This window comes from Cephus cinctus, unplaced genomic scaffold, assembly GCF_000341935.2.
Source record: "Cephus cinctus unplaced genomic scaffold, Ccin1 Ccin1_scaffold0462, whole genome shotgun sequence".
NCBI classification, from domain to species: Eukaryota; Metazoa; Arthropoda; class Insecta; order Hymenoptera; family Cephidae; genus Cephus; species Cephus cinctus.
The window spans coordinates 1,180,990-1,200,956 of record NW_014333138.1 but is presented as its reverse complement, the minus strand read 5'-3'; the positions used below and the strand labels follow the sequence as shown (position 1 = coordinate 1,200,956).

At 33.9% G+C, this 19,967-nt stretch overlaps 1 protein-coding gene across 3 annotated transcripts; it reads left to right on the top strand.

Annotated features, from left to right (window-relative positions):
- The first annotated feature begins 3,677 nt into the window (after window positions 1-3,677).
- Window positions 3,678-18,746, top strand: LOC107268028 (serine protease inhibitor 77Ba). Of its 3 annotated transcripts, none has more exons than XM_015740365.2 (7): window positions 3,678-3,869; window positions 12,805-12,971; window positions 13,491-13,679; window positions 15,912-16,343; window positions 16,903-17,115; window positions 17,993-18,131; window positions 18,523-18,746. In XM_015740365.2, exons 1-7 carry the CDS (start codon window positions 3,848-3,850, stop codon window positions 18,645-18,647), a joined length of 1,287 nt encoding a protein of 428 aa, XP_015595851.1. In that variant the 5' UTR covers window positions 3,678-3,847; the 3' UTR covers window positions 18,648-18,746. The 3 variants fall into 3 exon arrangements, with proteins under 3 accessions (XP_015595851.1, XP_024941001.1, XP_015595850.1); XM_015740364.2 differs by lacking the exon at window positions 3,678-3,869 and adding an exon at window positions 9,393-9,624; XM_025085233.1 differs by lacking the exons at window positions 3,678-3,869; window positions 16,903-17,115 and adding an exon at window positions 9,390-9,624.
- Window positions 18,747-19,967: the final 1,221 nt, after the last annotated feature.

Sequence of the window (19,967 nt, the reverse complement as noted above, 5' to 3'; positions counted from 1 at the left end):
ATTATACATAACTGTATACTTATATATCTTTATTGTACCACTTTTTCGTATGGTATAAATTATAAAATGCCTGAATACCTTGAAAAATAAACTCGACTATACATATATACATACGGAACGTTTAAGTATAAGTAATCATATAAATATATAAATAAATCAATAAATATCTATAAATATACAATATATATTATTAATTATAATAATATTAATAATTAATAAATGCATAGTATACATTACGGTTTATCATTTCTTTGCTCCTAACAAGTACGTAGAAATGAGACAAGTTCTCTGATAATTGACAGCACTTGACGCCCTATTGTTATCAGATGTGAAAACATTCTAATACTTTGACTTTATCTGAAATTGGATATGCAATTGACAACTAAAGATTTATTTCGTTTATGTGAACCATTACAATTGCTTTTTGACGAATTATACATATGTATCATTTATTCGACTCGAGATAAACTTCAATACTATACTCGAAATATTACGTAGTATCGAATTAACATATTGAAAGATAAAAAGTGTATAACGTCTTCAAGAATGTCACAACGTGCTACTGTAAACTTGAAATTAATTTAAACCTTCGAATTTTAGCATTTCTCATCTGCGTAATACACTTGAAATATTTCTTATAAATTTCAGCCCTATCTAAATAAATTGAAATTTACGAAGATTCCATTTTGAAAAACCAAAAATATTCATAAGTGGAACACTTTTTGACGATACTTTAACAACAGTATGTATGAACTAAAAGATTTTTAAATATTTTAGTAAAAACATTTTTCCGATTCATTAATCATCAAATTTACAACCTTGTAAATCAGGTCAAATTATTTTTAACAAAAGCGTTTACAGACTCTCGTTTTTATTACTGAAAATTATTAACCTTATTTATTATAAATATTTTAACAATTGGTTAGTACATATCATTCACTTATTTTTATACGCTTGTCTCGCGTCTTCAGCATGTTTTATTGACATCATACTAGTGTTTGTAAAATGATTAAATAATTTCCAGTTTTTTAATCATATGTGACCAGTAATAAAAATATAACACTATAATTAAACGATACGTTAAGAATTTATTACTTAGACACTTATCGTGATAAAAATAGTCTGTCAGAAAAGTCAAATCTTAGCAGATCCTATTACCGACCACACCACCTTCGAAATCACTACGGTAGTTTTGTGAAAAAGTATACCAAGCCTTTTATCCTAACCAGTGCGCGAACCACCGTTCCCCCTCAACCCCGCCCCAAAATCAGCCGCGGAGCTTTCAGATGGTGGAAACGACTGATCAACCCACTAGTCAGAAAAGCTCAAAATAACGTGGTGGTTCCTCGTTGTACCACCGAAAAAAACGACCAGTCAGAAAGATGCTGTACTTTAGTGGTTTCTCTTTGTAACACTGGACAAACGACAGAACAGACCACCAATATGAAAAATTCAGTATATTGGTGGTTTCTCGTTGTACCACCGAAGAAATGAGGGAACAAATTATGTGTTGTATATTAATAATTATTAGCCAGTTTTTATCGTCGAGACTGAAATCGGTTTGTTTGATGGTACAACGAGGAACCATCAGATTATTGAGCTTTTCTGACTAATGTGTTGTTCAGCCGTTTTCACCGTCGAAATCACCATATGAAAGATCGGCTGATTTTGGAGAAAAGGAGGAACGGTGGTTTGCATAATGTTTCAAACGAAATTTTTGGTATTCTTTTTGCACGAAACCACCGTAATGGAAACCACCGTGAAACGGTGGTTAATTTCGCAGTCGCCGGATCCGTTAAGGAACGACTGTATCAAATATATATTGCATAGGTTGTATTTTAAAAACGACAACTGAAAAGTACACAATCATTTGCTCTTACAGAAAATTACTAGGAAATACTACAAAATTATCACTATTATATTATTGTTTTTAAAATACGATGCTCAGTATAATGTAGACCAAGTGAATTATAATGTTGAGATATAATCAATAACAAATTTTATTTACAACATATGTTGTGCATACATTGTATTTATTGTATTAATGTATTTGAGTAATGTGTTCCAGTAGTTATTTTCCTTAAAGATATGGTCGAAAATTAAATTCTTCTAGCTGTGATTTTGAATTGTTGACCGCTAATGTAAAATTCTCATGGTATGACTATTGCTGGTTTTAATAAATTTTATAAGATGATTTCATTCGTAGAATGCAATAAATAACAGTCATGGACATCAATTATATCTTATAGTGGTTTATCGAAGAAATTTAACGTATTCTTCAGCAGCTCCTAGCCATTATATAGATACACAGGCTATAAAATCCTAGGACACACATAAGAGCAGCTTAATACTCAACCATCACTAATCCATTACTGATCCGCTCTTTTGTGTATATTTGGATATGTTCATTACATTTTTATATGGTATAATTATTCAAATGAAATTATTTAACGAGTATGTGATATTTTATGTACATGCATATACGTATTCTGATTTACAAGTTAACCTGAACAGAGGTTACGTAGAAGTACGTGATACAAAAGCTATATGTAGCAAGAACCAAACCATTTTCGTGTCAAAGCGTAATTAAAAGAAGATAGCCACAGGGAAAAAACCCACACAGCATTTGATATCCATAGGATATCCCAATTTGGCTGCAGATATCCATAGGATATCCAGAAGATATCATTAATATCTAAATTGACATCCATAAGATATCCAATGTTCTCACTTGTGGATATTCTGTAATTTCTCTGGAAATCCATACATTTTTTTAAATACATGTATCAGAAACAATAATGTATCTTAAATATAAAATCAGTAGATGGCAAGGGCATTAAGTAGTTTGTTTTGCATTAACATATCTTTAAAAGAATGGAAGTCGTAACAAAAGAATCTTGCTTTCCAGTTAACCATGTTGTATGTCAAGTTTTACGTCGTCATATGAAAGTTTCACTATTCGTTGGCACTAGCGGAATATTATCAGATTGACCAATGATGTAGTTTTGTGAGGTCCTTAATTGTTTACTTTCTCACCATTTATCCTTTCCTCTTTCGTGTTCCTCCGAGTGCAATGGAGCAGCACGTGTACGAATTGATTGATCTTATGCAGTTAATAGTGTGCTCACTGTAATGATTTTTATAAGAGGTGACCGTAGCTCAATGGTTGAGGTAGCGGGTTCGCGATCGAAAGGTTCGGGGTTCGCATCCAGCTCTCAAAATAAAATGTGACGCACTATTAATGTTTTTATGAGGATTATATAATTTTTTATTCATGAGACACACACTTCGTATAGTATCAGGCTCAATAATTTTTCTATGCCGACCAAAAAAAAACTTAAAAATTTAAATATACAAAAGAGGGAACTTTGGATATCCTTGGGATATCTATAGGATATCCATAACTGGATATAGATATCCAGTGAATATTCGCATTAGACATCATGGACATTCTATGGATATCCTATGGATATAAAATGCTGTGAGGATTCGGAAGGAGCGTGGCATTTGGTAATTGATTTGAGTCACAGTTCTCTAGAGCCTGGGATTTCCTAAAGAAGAGTTAACGGGATGGTGAATTTCCAGTCGTGTAAACTGTATTTACACGTAGATATGTGTATCATGGTGTAGAGCGGATGGTGGGGATTTCACGTGGAGGACGCTGACTATTTCTCATTATCAGCTACTTCTCCCGTAGCATATAGTGAAGTTCTTCGCACAGCCACCAGTGCTTGTAATGACTCCAGAGCCTTCAGATCCGTGAATGTTTTCGACATTTAATGAACTCTGCTTCTGTCAATACCTCGGTTCTTATTAACTAGTTAAAAATTCCTTGACTCACCCGGAAATGAAATTCTTCGAATCTACATGTGAGTATCAGCATCTCTTCTGTATTATCTTTTTGCGCTGTCATTTATTTATTTCCAATCTACGCTGCTATCCTTTCTAGTTTTACAATGTTTTTCATGTCTTTGATACTTTGTTCGATCTTTTAAACTGTTATGTGTATGTATAACGTTTTAAAAAATGTATACACGTACCTCATTCGATTGTCCTTTCTTAAAAAAAAAATATTCGTTATTTTTTGCATTGCATATATCCGTGTTTATTTCCATAACTATACTTATTTGATGAAACAATTGTATGAAGTAATTAGCTTTTATTGTGCAAATTTTTCTATTAATATTAGATTACTATAATATATTTTTGTATTAATGATAATGACAATATCACCTATTGCGTCCCAAATAGTGTATGCTATTTTAAACTTAATCTGCTTGAGAATCACTGTACTTCGAGTTCGAAATGAATGCGAAGAGCGAGTAATATTGCATAGTTATATGTGTATGTACAGGCCAATGCACTTAAGAGTTCTATAAACATAACGTGTAGGTCAATGAGCACGGGTCTTTAAGATTTTATGAATTTATAGGTATATGCTCATTGGACTACATTTTACGTCACGCTTACGACGGTTGTATCGCTGACTTGAAAGTGTGGAAAATTCGAAAATTTGTGTGTACTCATTATTATTAATGGGTTACTAATTAATACAATTACAGTGGATACCATTATATGCACGCGCAATTAAAAGAACATTGACCAATCCAAAGCCGAGGTAATTCTGAAAGTTTTCTTCTTCTGCACGTATAGCCTACATCAAACTAGTAGCACAGGATGATATTTAACTATAGTGTTCGAAATAAATGTCAGATCACGATAGAAAACGATTGAATAGAAAAACAGTGTACAGAAAATCTATATGAATTTAATGATTCATATTATTTGAAAATACGATTCTTCTTAATTTCAAAATACGGCCCTTGCAAGTTCAAAATTTATGTTCCATGTACGGGAGGGGATAAATAAGAATGTGAGGATCTGGCAAGTGTGTAGGAGACTGATCGTCGTAAATCGAGCGGTATATTTGAAATATTTGATCGCACGTTATGTACCGAATCACGTGGTAAATGAAATAACATTAAAATTGGAGTTTCATGCCAAAAATAATTTTAAAGTATGAATCATGAAACTCAATTAAACGTTTTATTTCCTTTTTTTTCATAATATTTCGTATGCATAATTGTAGTTTTACAGTATTTAGCCAAGATATTTCTTTTATTAAATCGTCCTTCATAACGTAACTAGCTCGACATTGCTAGCTATTCACTTCCAAAACTTTGTCTACTTGTGCCAGCACGGTTAACTCATTGTCAGTAAAAGACGTAATAAGGCGGCGGTGTTGCCACGATCTGAGAGACAGTCAGAATGGCCTCTCGTGTGGAACGGCTGTGCATGGTCAATGACTGTATAATGCAAAAACTTTTTGGTCGCATAAACCGCATTTCCAAGACGACCGTAGCTCATTGGTTAAGGTAGCGGATTCAGGACTGAAAGATTCTCGGAGCTCACACCCAACTCCCAGTGGCATTCATCAATAGGTTTTCATAAGAAAATCTAAGTGAATAATCATACGGATTTCGCCAAACTCTGCTTGGATTCGGTATATAAACTCTGTAGGTCTACACACTCCTCAATTACATATAACCTGTCTCGCGAAGTACAGCGCCATCTAGTGTTAAACTTCCAAACTTGATTTTATAGGATCAGTTATAGGCACATGTTCCCCATTGGGGATACATCCATAAAGGAAAGGAAGGAAGGAACTGAGTTTCCACAACTTGTAGCACATGCGACGGAAATAACATTCATGAAATAACATACATGATCCATTATTTTACATCATTTCGCTTTTTCTCGATTAATTCTTTACATTAGCACACATATTTATTGCTGGTATATGGCGGTGTAATTATGGATTGCTAGAATCGTGTCGTTTTTTTGCTGAACTAGGTAATTAAAATAAAAAAAACTCAGATATAGTAGTGTCTTATGTACCTGGCATTAATAATATAATTTCAATACTTTTTGTTAGAGGAATTCACAGCACTCCTGTAGTTTTTTTAGACGTAAGTGTTTTTTGCGGGGATATCACAAGTTTTTGTTGCTCAACTGAATATATCAAAGAAGTTCTAAGGATTCAAATCTACGTATATTGTTACAAATATAAAATATAAATACATTGTGATGACGTGAATGAGAAAAATATATTCGGTTGTCAAAAATATTTAAAGGCATATCAATTTAATTTGTAAGTTCATTTTTCTAGAAATATATACAAATATATACAAATTTTGAAAGAAAATGTAATCTTGAATGTAGATAAGCGTCATTAATGGTGTAAAGGTAAGAGAGGAGAGTGTGCAGGATTTTTTTACGTACCGTAGGCCGTGCGAGCGACAGAGCGTGTGCATGAACGAAACGCCACGGCGTCGCTCGTTGCGTCCCTGCCCAAATTTTAGCACAGGTACTCAGCATTATTGTAATTTATAAACAAATAATTCTTCTGATCGGTTCCATTAATTTAAGTATTTTTGAAGTGTATCGAGACTTATTATAATACTTTCCCATTTTTTAAGTCGAAAAATGTTTTTTTTTACGTAAAGTTGAAATGAGGCTTACCTCGTTTACATATGATGTAAAGAACGTTTACGGAGGCTGAGTAGAATCTGTGCCTACACTAAAGGACATATTTGCTAGCCGACATACATATGTAGTTAATGTCAGACACCCGTCCATTGGAACATTCGAGAATATCTTAAGCATTTGTCGCCGTAAATTTTTGTATGCAAAAGTTATACATATATTCTTATGGGCAAGTTTGAAAGAGTGACTAACGGCCCTACGCCGGCACACCTTATACACAATGTTTGCAGATTTCGAATAGTTGGGGTTTTAAATAGTGCATGTTCAGAATTACAAATATTCTCTATTTCTACTGATTATTTGCATACAAATATTCTTGAGATTAAAATTTCAGATGAATTAAATATGATTTGGTTAACATTTACAAGAAAAATTGACTTTCGAATTGTACTGAAATACTTTATAAATGTATTTGTTTTAGAGTTAACTTATATGTACTAGCAAGTGGCATTAATGGTAATATGATTAATTTGCTCTATATTTATCTATAAAAATTTAAAAAAAAATTTTAAGAAATTAGTGTCAGGAAATTAATAAAAATAATCATTGGTCCTAATAATTTCAAACGGATGACACAGACCTATGATAAGGAGAACGAAGGAGATTCTTCAATTGGTTTACAACTGCATTCTCAGTAATTACAGTCGCTCCACGAGTTCAATGTATTTTTTTACCTAAATGGTGATTTTATGACTTTCCCTTCATAGCATAGTTGACAAAAATAAAAAAACATTATATAAAATTATCAATAACTGATTTTAATCGCTAAATCGCACAGATGTGCATGATGCTTAAAAACCCTGACAAACGAAAAGTTTTAAAGTTTATCAGAACATATTCGGGTAAATATAATAATGAATAAAAAATAAAAAATCAGTGCATGATTTGGAAGAAGAAATTTTTTAAATGACTAGAGAAACACGTGCGCTTAGCGCACGCAAAAATACAGCAGCGTTGGAGTGTTCTAAACAAATACAATTTCATAAAGCGTATCTATTCTAAATTTTTAAATGATCGAAGAACAAAGTCGTGAATATCAGAAAAGAGGGGAAAAAGGTCATCGAAGGACAGAGATAGAAAAGCAGACAGAAAATGGAGCAAGAAGAAATACATCAGAAGAGGCTGAAATGAGAGCAAATGTAAGTTATAAAGGGGAAATCAATGATAAGAGAAAGGATTGGAAAAATTTATCACAGAGAAGCAACGTAAATGAGACAGAAAAGTTGAAAGCGAGCAAAGATCAAAAAAAGATGAGAAAACAGATCAGAAGACGAACAAGATACGGACCGAAATCATAAAGAGAAAAGCAATAAAAAGGACACAGAATCACGAAATTTAAAAACAGAGTATAGCGAAAAGAAAAAAGAAAAGATGTGAAAAAACAAAAGAATATATATTTAGCCGAAAACAAGAGACGATGGATTGCACGAAAAGGCAGTAATTATTAATTGCAGCGAAGAAACACATAAAGAGAAAATGAAAGATAAGAAAAAATGTTATTATATATAAAAAGAAGACGTTTGAATGAAAAAAAAAGGCAAGAAAAGAGAAGAAGGGAGGAGAAAAGACAGTAACCTGGATAGCAAAAATAAGCGGGAAACTAGAGATAAAATACGAAAGTGAAAAATTGTTGAAATCTAACTAAGAAATATTAAATTTTAGGAATTTTAGTTGGTACTATGTTCGTTCTAATTATGTTATTCCTAATCGTTCTCATTTAAATATTAATAAATAAAAAGATATAAAGTCATATGTTTTTGCGCGTATCTATGTAATATTTCTTTACGGAGTCAGTATAATTTTTAACAGTATCGATTTGTCGAAAGTTAAAAGTCGTGGAATCATCATTTTCCTTCTAAAAAAATTATTTTTCCAATTTATTATTCTAGTAATTCTTTAGAAGGATCAAAGAAGGTATATGAATTTTTTCCAATTTTGTAAGCCACATTTACGCATTGAAAAATGGATCGAACATAATTTACTCATCTGTACGGTTCCAGCGTGACAAATTAACAGTACGGAATAAGATAGGATTAAACTAAATTTATTAATTTATTTTAATTAATTAAACTGCAAATCAGACTACGTAACATCTTTTGCATGTCGCGTTTACGTACATATGCGATAAGCGTTTTACACGTAAATGTCGCCCCTTCGTGTTTCAATTAAAGTGACAATATACCGCGCGAAAGAGCGCGACTGACCTTCATGGAATTGAACGAGATATGCAGTTTTTCTTAGATAGTCATAAACGTCAAATGTAATCACACTTAAACCATGTAATAACATTAGCAGTGGTACTCAAATGTAAATAAGCAGTCTAGTAATAATTTTCAGAATGGTGTGAGTGGTCCAATCAGTTTTAATGTTTATGACGTTCCTAAATCTCGCTATTAACTCATGGCTATTCGTCCGCTAGATTTTATTGCCACGTAGGAAGCAGTATACATATATTTCTAGCATACCAATCAATGCACATTAATATCGCAGTAGACACAAGTTAAAAGTTACATATGGGCAATTCTACAGTTTCCTATTAACAGGTATAGTAGTTCACACATGAGATATGTTATATCTATTACATCATTCATTAGGAAATTCTAATATTTTCCATACGTAATTGTTACTTACAAGATAAATGCCCATGGTGCCATCTGTGGCTCAATCGCCTTACCCGTACGAGATGGATTCCGAAAATATTCGATAGGATACTCGGCCGGATGGCGAAAAATAAAAGTTCCAATCGCGGACTGAACGCAACACTTTGACATACGGGTCGGGTCGTAAGCTCGCTAGCCACGCGGAACATAGTCACAGCCTCGCTGCTGTAGCTCAGGGGTGTCTAGTGGCCTCTGGTGGCGATGAGACGGGCCCTGTCCTCGACGATATTCGCTAGGATCCTGATGACTCCGATAGGTCTGGTCGTTTCTGTCTCCTGTGGTAAGTCAGTTATGGTGCCTCCACTGTGCAGCCCTCTGAACATCCAGCACGAGGAACCTCGCGGAACTCGAAACTTCTTCGTCTTCGGTACTAGTCCACATACTGTGGACTGTCGATACCGGCGATACAAAACGAAAGGTGAGGTTAAGTCCATTGTGCTGTCTTTTTGGGTGACCCTCCGTACTCTTTTCCGGGTAGGGTCCAATATAGGGTAAAATCGTCAGGTCGACATGGCAGCTCTCTACGTTCCTTGGCGTAAGAGCTGCTTATCCTCCTTCGTTGCTTTCTAGTTGTTTCGATGGCTCGGTACCGGTGATGAGGGTGGTCGTGACGTATGAAATATTTGTACAGTTTGGTATTAGCTTAGTGTTCAATAATTAGCCTATGACCCTGGAGTTCCTGCCCGTTTGCATTAGATTCTATTGGAAAAGGGACGTAAATGCGTCGCGAAGTTGAAAAACGGAGGTTATCAATACGGGACTTTTTGTGTCGTTAAAAAATAACGTCACAATGTATACCTATGCGTAATCGCAATTCAAATTTAAGAAATTCAATACAGACCTGATAGGGAGATAAGCCTGTGCACGGAAGATATTCTCTTTGTTCTTCTAATATAATCTTAAAATTCGAATAATCTTTTATTTACATAGACCATACCAACCAGCATACTTTTGCCTCAAAAAACTCTATATGGACAGTCGGATATTGGTGTCTTTATGATTCAGACACGAACCTTTTTGCTATGTGAATATATGTACATATAGTGCTGAATAACGTCTGCTCGGTAGAGCAGAAAGAGAAAGAAAAGCTCAAAGATGACGGTACCACAGCTTTTATGAATATTCAACACATTTTATGGGAGGTTTCGCAAATTTTTAGGAATCGGACCGCCGACTGAAACTCCTGGAATCAATGTCAAGGTCCATGCATCTTTCAGATGGAGGGACTTACATCCTGGAATATTCGGATGAACCTTAGCCCTCCTCCTCCTACGAAATTGCGTCACGCGCTTACGTATCTCCTACGAGTAATTTGACACCTCGGATGATGAGGAACTGCATTATCGACTGCATTATGCACGCTCTGCGAGACAACGTTCGGCATTGCGCAATTGAACAACCGATATATAGATTTTTCTAGAATGACTGAACTCGCCACTGCGCTTATAGAAAGGTTGCGAGAAGAGTTTCGACTTGCACGAACCTGCACGGGGCTGGGGGTTGGGGAATTCGCGAAGCTTCTCCGTGGGATGAGGAAGCTGCCGTCCGAAACCTGCATGGGGAGGGTATCGTTTCTTGGGATCAACCTGGACGCAAAAGTTCTTGAAACCGCTCTTCGGCACTGCGCGCAAAGAGAATGCCGCTTGTCGTACTTTAAATACGCACTAATCTGCGCGATAAAGTTCAAGGTTAGGAAAGAAACTTTCTGCAGGGCTGCATCAGCGATGCGCAATTCTGCGAGATAACGTTCGATGTCAAACCGGCTGAGGGCTGCTGTCTGAAGCCGGCACGAACATGCACGGGTTCATCGAAGCTTCTAGAAGGCTCTCTGGGGCGGGGGGAAGGGGCTGCCTTAAAACGTCGCGCGAGAGGACCGCCTGCTCTGGAAGCGATCCTTCGCGACTTAGCACGGATGCGAATCGTCGATGCTTCCAGAAGGTTCTAGAATGTTCTAGAAGGTTCTCGGTCGCGTGCGATTCCCAGAATCGACCGTAAAATTCATGGAATCCCCCATAAATTTCTAGGAAATATCTAAATAAAACTGATTGTATATAATTATTTTTTTTCCTGCGCAACTGTTCTAATACAAAAATTCGTTCTAGTGTACATCCTTGTTTACGAAATCGAATTTACCTATAGGACAAATTAATATATGAGAATAAACTGGTTTAACTCGAGGCATGTCTGAATGAACCTCATGGTTGTATCTTATGTAGTTGTCGACCCAACAAAATTAATTTCGCGTAAATGCAATTTTGTGGCGAGGTCTACTATCAAACTACAAGTATTACTGTTTCCTCCATATCGAAAACTTAAAAAATTTTATTCTAGTTTTCAATCCGATCGGTCCAGAGGTTCGTTCAGAATTTCGGATATATCGCGAAATATACACAAATCGACCAATAGATGTACATTATTTTATAAAAATCACTTCAATTTTTAACTAAACATGTGCACTCAGATAGCAACAGTAGTTTTCATAATAGGTAGTACAATAGACTCCCGTATAACGCGAATTCCTATAACGTGCCAAAGGTATCGCGACTACTGTTTTCATATAACGCGATTCTTCTTACAACGAGCCAAATAATAAAACAGGAATTATTTGATTTAAGAATTAAATCCGTACAGCACAATTTCCTTAAATATTCAAAATGCTGCATACCTGGAATCATAAACAGGAGTCACTTTTCACGCTAATACCCTATTTTTTTAATTGACCACGTACAAGAGTAACATGGAAATAATTTGAATGTATTAGCATAACACAGTCTTAGCACAACCAGCATAATTTATACCATGAGAATCTTTCGTCTTTCTCCTTGGGTGGGCTTATGTTCCTACCAAATTAAAGTATCAATAAGAGATTCTTGATGATGATCTACAGTTATCCACACGGTCATAGATAAATTCGATTCCCACCAGAATTCAACATACCAAAGACTACTTTCACTGTTATAAAGACAGCCTTGGCCGCAGTTCGGCATGCATAATAGCTTAATGAAAAAAACGTGATTCATCCGTGTTGGTTATATTCTGGCCATGAGTAAAATGTGCCGTTTAAAAGATCTGAAAATAATGAAATCTCTAGCAAATCATACATACCTTCGCATACAATTTATGCTTCTAGGTGCGTGGTTTACACTAAAATATATTACATTTTATCTTCTAACATATATTCCATAGAAACTTCTAACAATTTTATAGAAAGCTAAGTCTGATTTGCTAAAGATCTTATTGTTTTCGATCTGTCAAAAAAGAAAACATCTTATTTACGGACCGGCTATCTACAACAGTAAGAGATGTGAAAACAATGCGAACGGGATGGACGATTGCAAATATTTCAGGATTAAAAATATCAATTGACTTGGTTCTTTACTTCAATTAAAGTTAATTGTTCCTAAAATTGTGTTGTGCTTTTAGTTTATTTAATGATGGATTACTAGAAATATCCACAAAATGCGTTAGGCAGCTTCGAAATTCTTTAAATGACACCTATAGTTAAATTTTTGTGTGGATTGATTTACATATACACTATCTCGAGCAAAGGATACTGAACTGAAAATTTGTGAAAAAAATATTTTTCGTTTGATTATAGGTTGGACTTATCTTGTGGCTCTACTGCTGTTTTCCATAAAGTTGCCATACGCCGTTGGTGACAAAAATATAGAAAATGATATAGGCAACTCGATCAAAATCGTAGATGAGCCATCGAGAATCCTTCTATCTCAAGGATTGGAGAACTTTACTTTAAACCTCTTCAAGGTACGTAATTTTTGTTGTTTAAGTAACATGTATCTCAATACTGATATTATATTCATAGAAAGCGAATACGTGAGAAATAATTGAGCGACATGTGTTACGAACCTTATCGAATATTAAAATTCGAATCAAGATAACATTCAGTTATACATATATCAATGTTCTTGAAAAAAATAATTTTCTATGCGCTCTTGAAACTTGTTTCACTGTTTTAACATTATTAATTTCTATTAAATATTTTATTTAATTTTATTGCGATGTTACGTTCTTATAATAATATTAAGAAGAAATTGTACTTTGCATTTGAATACATACGAGGAACTTCAATGTGGCAAAAGCTTGTATAATCAATGTATAAGGATTATCGCGTTCTAAAACTCATCCCTGCGAATATCGTATGCGAATGGATACACACAAATGTGAAGTTTGGATTCACTTCTCTCATCTTTTATTTTCTACTTCATTGTTCTATTGTTCGTTCACCGCATATTCTTTGCATCTTCATATTCAATTATTATGCAGGAGACTGTCAACGCAGCCGGCTCGAGGTTAAATCTTGTACTCTCGCCATTTAGCATTTGGGCTTTATTGGTTTTGCTTTGGGAAGGTTCGAAAGGTAAAACAAATGAACAACTGATGAATGTATTGGGATTACCAAGTGATCGAAGACTCACGATAGCAGGATATCGAGCCATAGATGAAGCCTTGCAGGTAAGACACGTTTGTTTTTCTTTTATTAAGGTAGCTACTCCGTTTCTTAAAATTAAAGAATGAAGTTCGTCATGAAAATATGTCGTTCAGTATGATGGGATACATCTTGAGTGAAATTTCAGTATTATTAAACCATCTACTTACAGAGATATAAGGAATTAAAATAGTAAAAATTGCCCTATATAGATATACTTCATATCTTGAAACAGCTATGTTCTTTTCCGAGATATCTCAGCTTCTAGGTGCTGAAAGTGGATTAGATTTTTAAGAGGCGCTTTTTTACATTATATATGACTACGACGATTTTTTAATAAAAAATCTTAGAATTTTTTTTATTCATTTTTTACTACTTTATACATATAAACAATATGTGACGTGAAAACTAAAAATTGATGAATCTCTATTCTTCCACTTGTTTCAAAGGGAATACCTTACGTAGGAAATATTTTTTAATGAACGATATACAGGGTATTGATCGAAATAAGAATACTATTATTGTGATGGTGCTGATACCTCCTTAAGTAAAGCTAGTACACGTACACACTTGTCATGCTCATTATTCTTCTGTAATCTATATTCTGATTATTACTGTGCTGCAAAATATTAGGTCATCAAGGATGAAATGTCCGATTTCGAACTGAAAGTACTTGAGATGATCGGACATTTCATACTTAATGACCTAATATTATAGAATAATCAGACTTTCATAGTTAAGACTGACCCAATACTTAATTATTTATAGTAGTATTTCCATATTAGATCCATTAATTTTAAATCATTCAAATTCAATAAATTACAAAGTAAAGCTATAAATTTTTATATTTTTATGAGCTTTTAAGAACATATGTTTCATGCCCTATCTTACGTTTTCTAAGATTACTATATCTCTAAAGTTTAGTATTTTTCATTTTTTTGACAATTCACAAACTAAAGACAAAATTTGAAACTCTTGTAATGGGATGGCAAGAAAGAATGTTTATAATCGGAAAAATAAAGTAATCATCTAATTATAGACATTTCATTGTCCTTGTACGTATGACGTTAAACGAGAAAAACACTTGTAAATAAATAATATACACGTCCAAAGATATTAATATTTCATGCTATGTACTAGAAGATATTTTAAAAATAGACTCTTCCGTGCCCCGATCGGAATTTAGAAAATAATTTATGTACTACGTTTTGATAGAATGTGAATATATAGATCTCGTAGCATAATAATAAAAAGTATGAACTACGGTAATATAGTTCATATCTCTGTCTAAACAGTCAATGCAGTTAAACGCACATTTAATATAGTATTTTTTGTGTATGCAATATAAACATATTTCATATTTTGTCCAGAGGAAACACATTTTCAACTAGTTAATTCGAAAATGAAAGACACGGTTCTGGGTGGAGTAAAGAAATTAAGCTGTGATAATATTTACCGGAATAAAATAATATCTATAATTTTCATTACCTTCCTTGTAAAATATAAACTTTGACACAGAATTTTCCGCAAAGTGGAGTTCGGCACATATTCTACAAGGTTAGCTATCATTTTGCTATCACATTCGCAATAATTGACCCAAACTGAAAGAATAATGGATCACTCTTTCAGTCTTGAATTAATTATTATTAAAGTAGTTTCAAAATGATCGTTAACCTTACAGAGTGCCTGCTCAATTCCGCTGTTTGACAAATAATCTCTGTAAAAATCCTACTATTTGCGATTCTTATTGAGATTTCACTCATAAGATAAATAAGAAATTCGGTGCCTCCTTAAACACAAAAAATAACGTCAAAGATCGTTTAAATAGACAAATCGCAATTCTCGCTTTTTTCGATTATTGGACAATCTTGGCCGTGAAATTTAAAATACGAGGTATTTTTCATCTATACGTCAAGGTTTATGTTTCATTTGGTGTGAAAGGTATATTGAATATGCAATAGAATTGCAAATACGTATGAGACGTATGTTAGCCGTATGACAGAAACATACGATCTTTTTTGCTGTTCATTATCAAGGTTAAACACATTCAGAATCCTTAAACGGTGCATAGATCGCAGCCAATGGATATAAGGAAGATAATTAGTCGAGGATAAATCCCAAAAACTGATTTGTTTCTATAAATGGAGAGACACATGTTTTTCCACATATGTATGACATTATAATTCAAGATGGCCGATCTGGGTAAAGAAAAGACTTCAAGGAAATACGTATATAATATATATTTATTTATTTATTAGGTGAACACTTCGACGGTCTCAGTGGAGTTTGTCAAGGCAATTTTCTTCGACATAAACAGACCCTTGAAAAGAGATTTTGAATCTACTGCAGAGCATCTGTACCAATGCCCAACAATCTCTATAAATTTTCATAAGCCTGTCGAGGCAACTCGCGTGATAAATGATTGGGTTAAGTTAAACACTCATGGAAAAATCCCTGATCTGTTATTAGAAGAAGATTTACGAGATGCCCAGTTAGTTTTGGCAAATGCCGTATATTTCCAAGGACAATGGAGTCTTCCATTCGATCGGGATTTAACGACAAGAGAATCATTTTATGATGAAGATGGAAAGACTATTGGGGAAGTTGACATGATGTCTTCACAAGGACCTTATGCTTTTGTAGCTGATCAAGAGTTGGATGCGAATGTTATAGAAATTCCTTACGGAAAGGTGAGCATTCGAATATTTTGTTGAATAACATTTAGTGTAGCTCATAATAATAATTATTATATTATATGTATAAGAACATTAATTTACAATGGCTTCAACTATGATCATCATACAGTAATACCTTATCTAACGAATTATCAGAGAATGGAAATGCTTTATAATGCTGTTGAAAAAAAAACTGATAATTTTCATATTTCATATAAGCTTATAAGGAGTTTCGACTGTACAGTGATAAAAAAGACTTCGCCAAATTCAATTTAAAATCTTTTTTTGGACAGATCGAAAAAAAAATGAAAAAAAATCTCTGGTAAGCATACAATCTTTCTTAAAAAATCATGCATGTCCACGGTTTTATACTGAAATATATTATATTTTTATATCCGTGATTTTATGGAAAGCCACGTGCGATTCACTAAGGATTGTATTGTTTATGATCTGTTAAAAAAATTACATTTTGCTCAAGAATCGACTGTATATCATTCCGCTATTATATCTTAGAGTCAATACGTGAATATAGTGCGTTCCAGTTGAGTAATAAAAAATTACCTCATTGTTTCAGGAAAATCGGTTATCGATGATTGTCATGTTACCTCGACATGGGAATAAAAACAGTATAGATGTCATTTTAGAAAAATTACCTCAGAGAAATTTTTCTCGACTCATAAATGACTTGGCGCAATCTAAAAGTGAATACTTCGGGGATGACGTGGATCTTCGACTTCCGCGTTTTAATGTGACGTCAGATTTCGTCATGAACGTGGTACTTGAAACGGTTAGAATTTATTTGCTATCAGTATATATTTGGTTAATAACCCTTAAACTCCACACTTCGGTATTACACACCTTTAATTGCCACACAAGCTAGTAGGAATTCGCACCAGTGTGGAGTTTAGAATCTATATTCAGAACTAGATTTTAGTGCTAATAGCGCGCTTTTAAATGATTTAATGGTCGGTTTAGAGGCAACCGTTTCACAACTTCTTTTACGGTCACTCTCAAGACCACTAACAGCTGGTAGCGCGCGATAAGTCGAAAAGTCTATTCACAATCGCTTTTAAGCAGTTAAAAGCGCGTTCTTAGTCGCCATCTTGGGACTAAGATCGACCTTTGCGAAAATATACAATACAAATAGACGAGGTGTCTAAATCTTCCTTCTATTCCTTTGTAATTTTGTTAAAATTTTGTAATTAACACATTTAAGATTATTCAGAGTACTTACTATGTACACAAAGACATTGGAGTAAAGAGGCATTTAGTTTCTAATGATGTATATATGCGATTTTACCAAATGATACTCCAAAATGGTCATATCAACTGATAATCAGTATTTAATAAACGATCCATTAAGAAAACAAATAATCAGTAATATTTGTAAATAACGAACTAATGTATTTCAAACAAAATTTTGTAGAAAACAAATATCTTCGGTGCATTAGCTCCTCCATAGAATATCAGTAAATGGTAAAATATAACTTTTGTCGCTAAAGTAATGTCTATGTAAGTCTGCTGACGTCACTATAAAATTTTGGTTTCATATATTTATTAATTTATATCCTTATAGTCTTTCATCATTTATCAGTATTCATGTACATATATTTAAAAAAGTATAAATTATATTTATTTGTTAATTTATAATTTGTTGGATGCAGATGGGGCTTACAGATGTGTTCAATGAAAACGCCGCTGATTTATCTCCTATTTCTCCTCATAAAATTTACTTGTCCAGAGTAATACACAAGGCTGTGATCGTCGTTGACGAGGAGGGTACTATTGCAACGGCAGCATCTGGTAATTATTATATTTTAATTATATTTTCATTTATGGCACAGGTTTAATATTTTGAAAATACATTTTAACGCTTCTAGTTGGAAATTATATAAGTGTAAGTAGAAATTATCTACAGATAATATTTATGAGTGCATGAGGCTTATAAGCAGTCAGTGAAAACACATCTGGTTGTGACTAGCCAACCATTCACGGACGATTTGGCTAATACTTGATAAAGAATTATAATTATAATTGTTATTTTATTTTACGTGCGTACCAATTGCATGTGATCTATATACTTGGTGTATTCTATTTTGACGTATCATATTGTTGTATGCTTACGATTTACTTGTACATCGTCCCTTTCCTTTTTAATAAACTCTAATGATAACAATTATATTTTTCATTACAGGTGCTGCACTTGCGAATAAATCTCGGCCTCCGAAGTTCCATGCTAATCGTCCTTTCATTTACATCATCCATGACAAAAAATCAAATACTATTGTATTTGCTGGAAAAGTTTTTAATCCAAATTGACAAAGTTTCTAAACATAAAAGACTTTATCTATACAATAAATAAAAATAACACTCACATAAATGTAAGCAGAAATAAACGTAATCATTTTTCCATTCCAATATTTTTATTTTTCTTCAATAAAATCTATGAAGACTAAAAACGGCGGTGGATTCGGAGATCGCGTGAAGGATATTCTCGAGTAAGCAATATTGTGTCCAGTGAGGTCCAGCAATGAGAGAAAGAGTAAGGAAAAGGCTAAATTTCAAAGAATTTGAAAACTTACCTTGAAATATAACCAGTCATTTGAAGTTTACACCATCCAATTTATTGATAAGTAAAAAATCTGATGTCTCTGAATTTCAAAGTAGCGGTCAATACGAATTATGAGAAATTTATTATTAAATTTGCTCTTTTATATGAAGATGTACCAAAGACCCAGAAACTTTGGTTGTGAGGACGAAGAAAAATTAATAGCCAAATGCAATCTTCATGAAAGGCTGATACAGTTTAAAAATGTGCGTGTATCAAAATTAAATTATTAACTTACACCGTTTTAGTTTTATCCGAATATGTAAAAGTAGCTCGTTTTTTGCCCTCGACGGCTGACCGTTGGATTGAAGTAGGGCAATATTGCATCAGCGCGAATATTTAACTTTGAACAACACCCAAAATTAAAAAGATAAATCACTCCTATAATACTAAAAAAGATTCCCCTATACATCGTAACGTAGCGGATTACATCTGTTCGTTAACTTTAGTTAATCAGTGGGGGCTACGTCAAAAACTCAATTGCGAGGCGAACTGCTAAAACAAGACGCGATAGCGATGCATTGACCGATTCAGAATTAATCGTAAAGCTACTTTCCCACGGGGAATGGACTAGTCGTATAAGACGGATAACTCGTGAAATCAGATCACCCATTGGCCATCAATTATCATGTCACTATTCTATCAGGACAACTTATCTTTTTTTTGATGACCACATTTGACCAATGAGAGAATTGGTTTTCCGAGTTATCCATCTTGTACGATTAGTCTTATTACCAGACCGAAAAACAGCCCACAAAAAAAATTGAAGCGCAAAGATATAAGATCTGCCAAACAGCTGATACACGATATGGCGAATCTGCGCAACGCGAAAAAAATTTAACTTGAGAGGGGGGCATAGGAGAAATGCAACTATTGAGGATCCCTAGTCCCGAGGTAAGAACCATTGAAAGGTTTCACTGTAGGCGTATGAAAAAGAAGTTTCAATGGAACAGTTGGAAGTTCCCCCTATTATGAACACCTGTAAAAATAATATAAAACTAGGAGAAGGACGGAGTGGAAAATTTAAAAGC

Coding starts and splice junctions, on each gene's coding strand:
- LOC107268028 (XM_015740364.2), top strand. CDS start 9,408: ATGAGACGGGCCCTGTCCTCGACGATATTCGCTAGGATCCTGATGACT. Junction 9,625..12,804: donor CCGGCGATACAAAACGAAAG/GTGAGGTTAAGT, acceptor GTTTGATTATAG/GTTGGACTTATCTTGTGGCT. Junction 13,680..15,911: donor CCATAGATGAAGCCTTGCAG/GTAAGACACGTT, acceptor TTTATTTATTAG/GTGAACACTTCGACGGTCTC.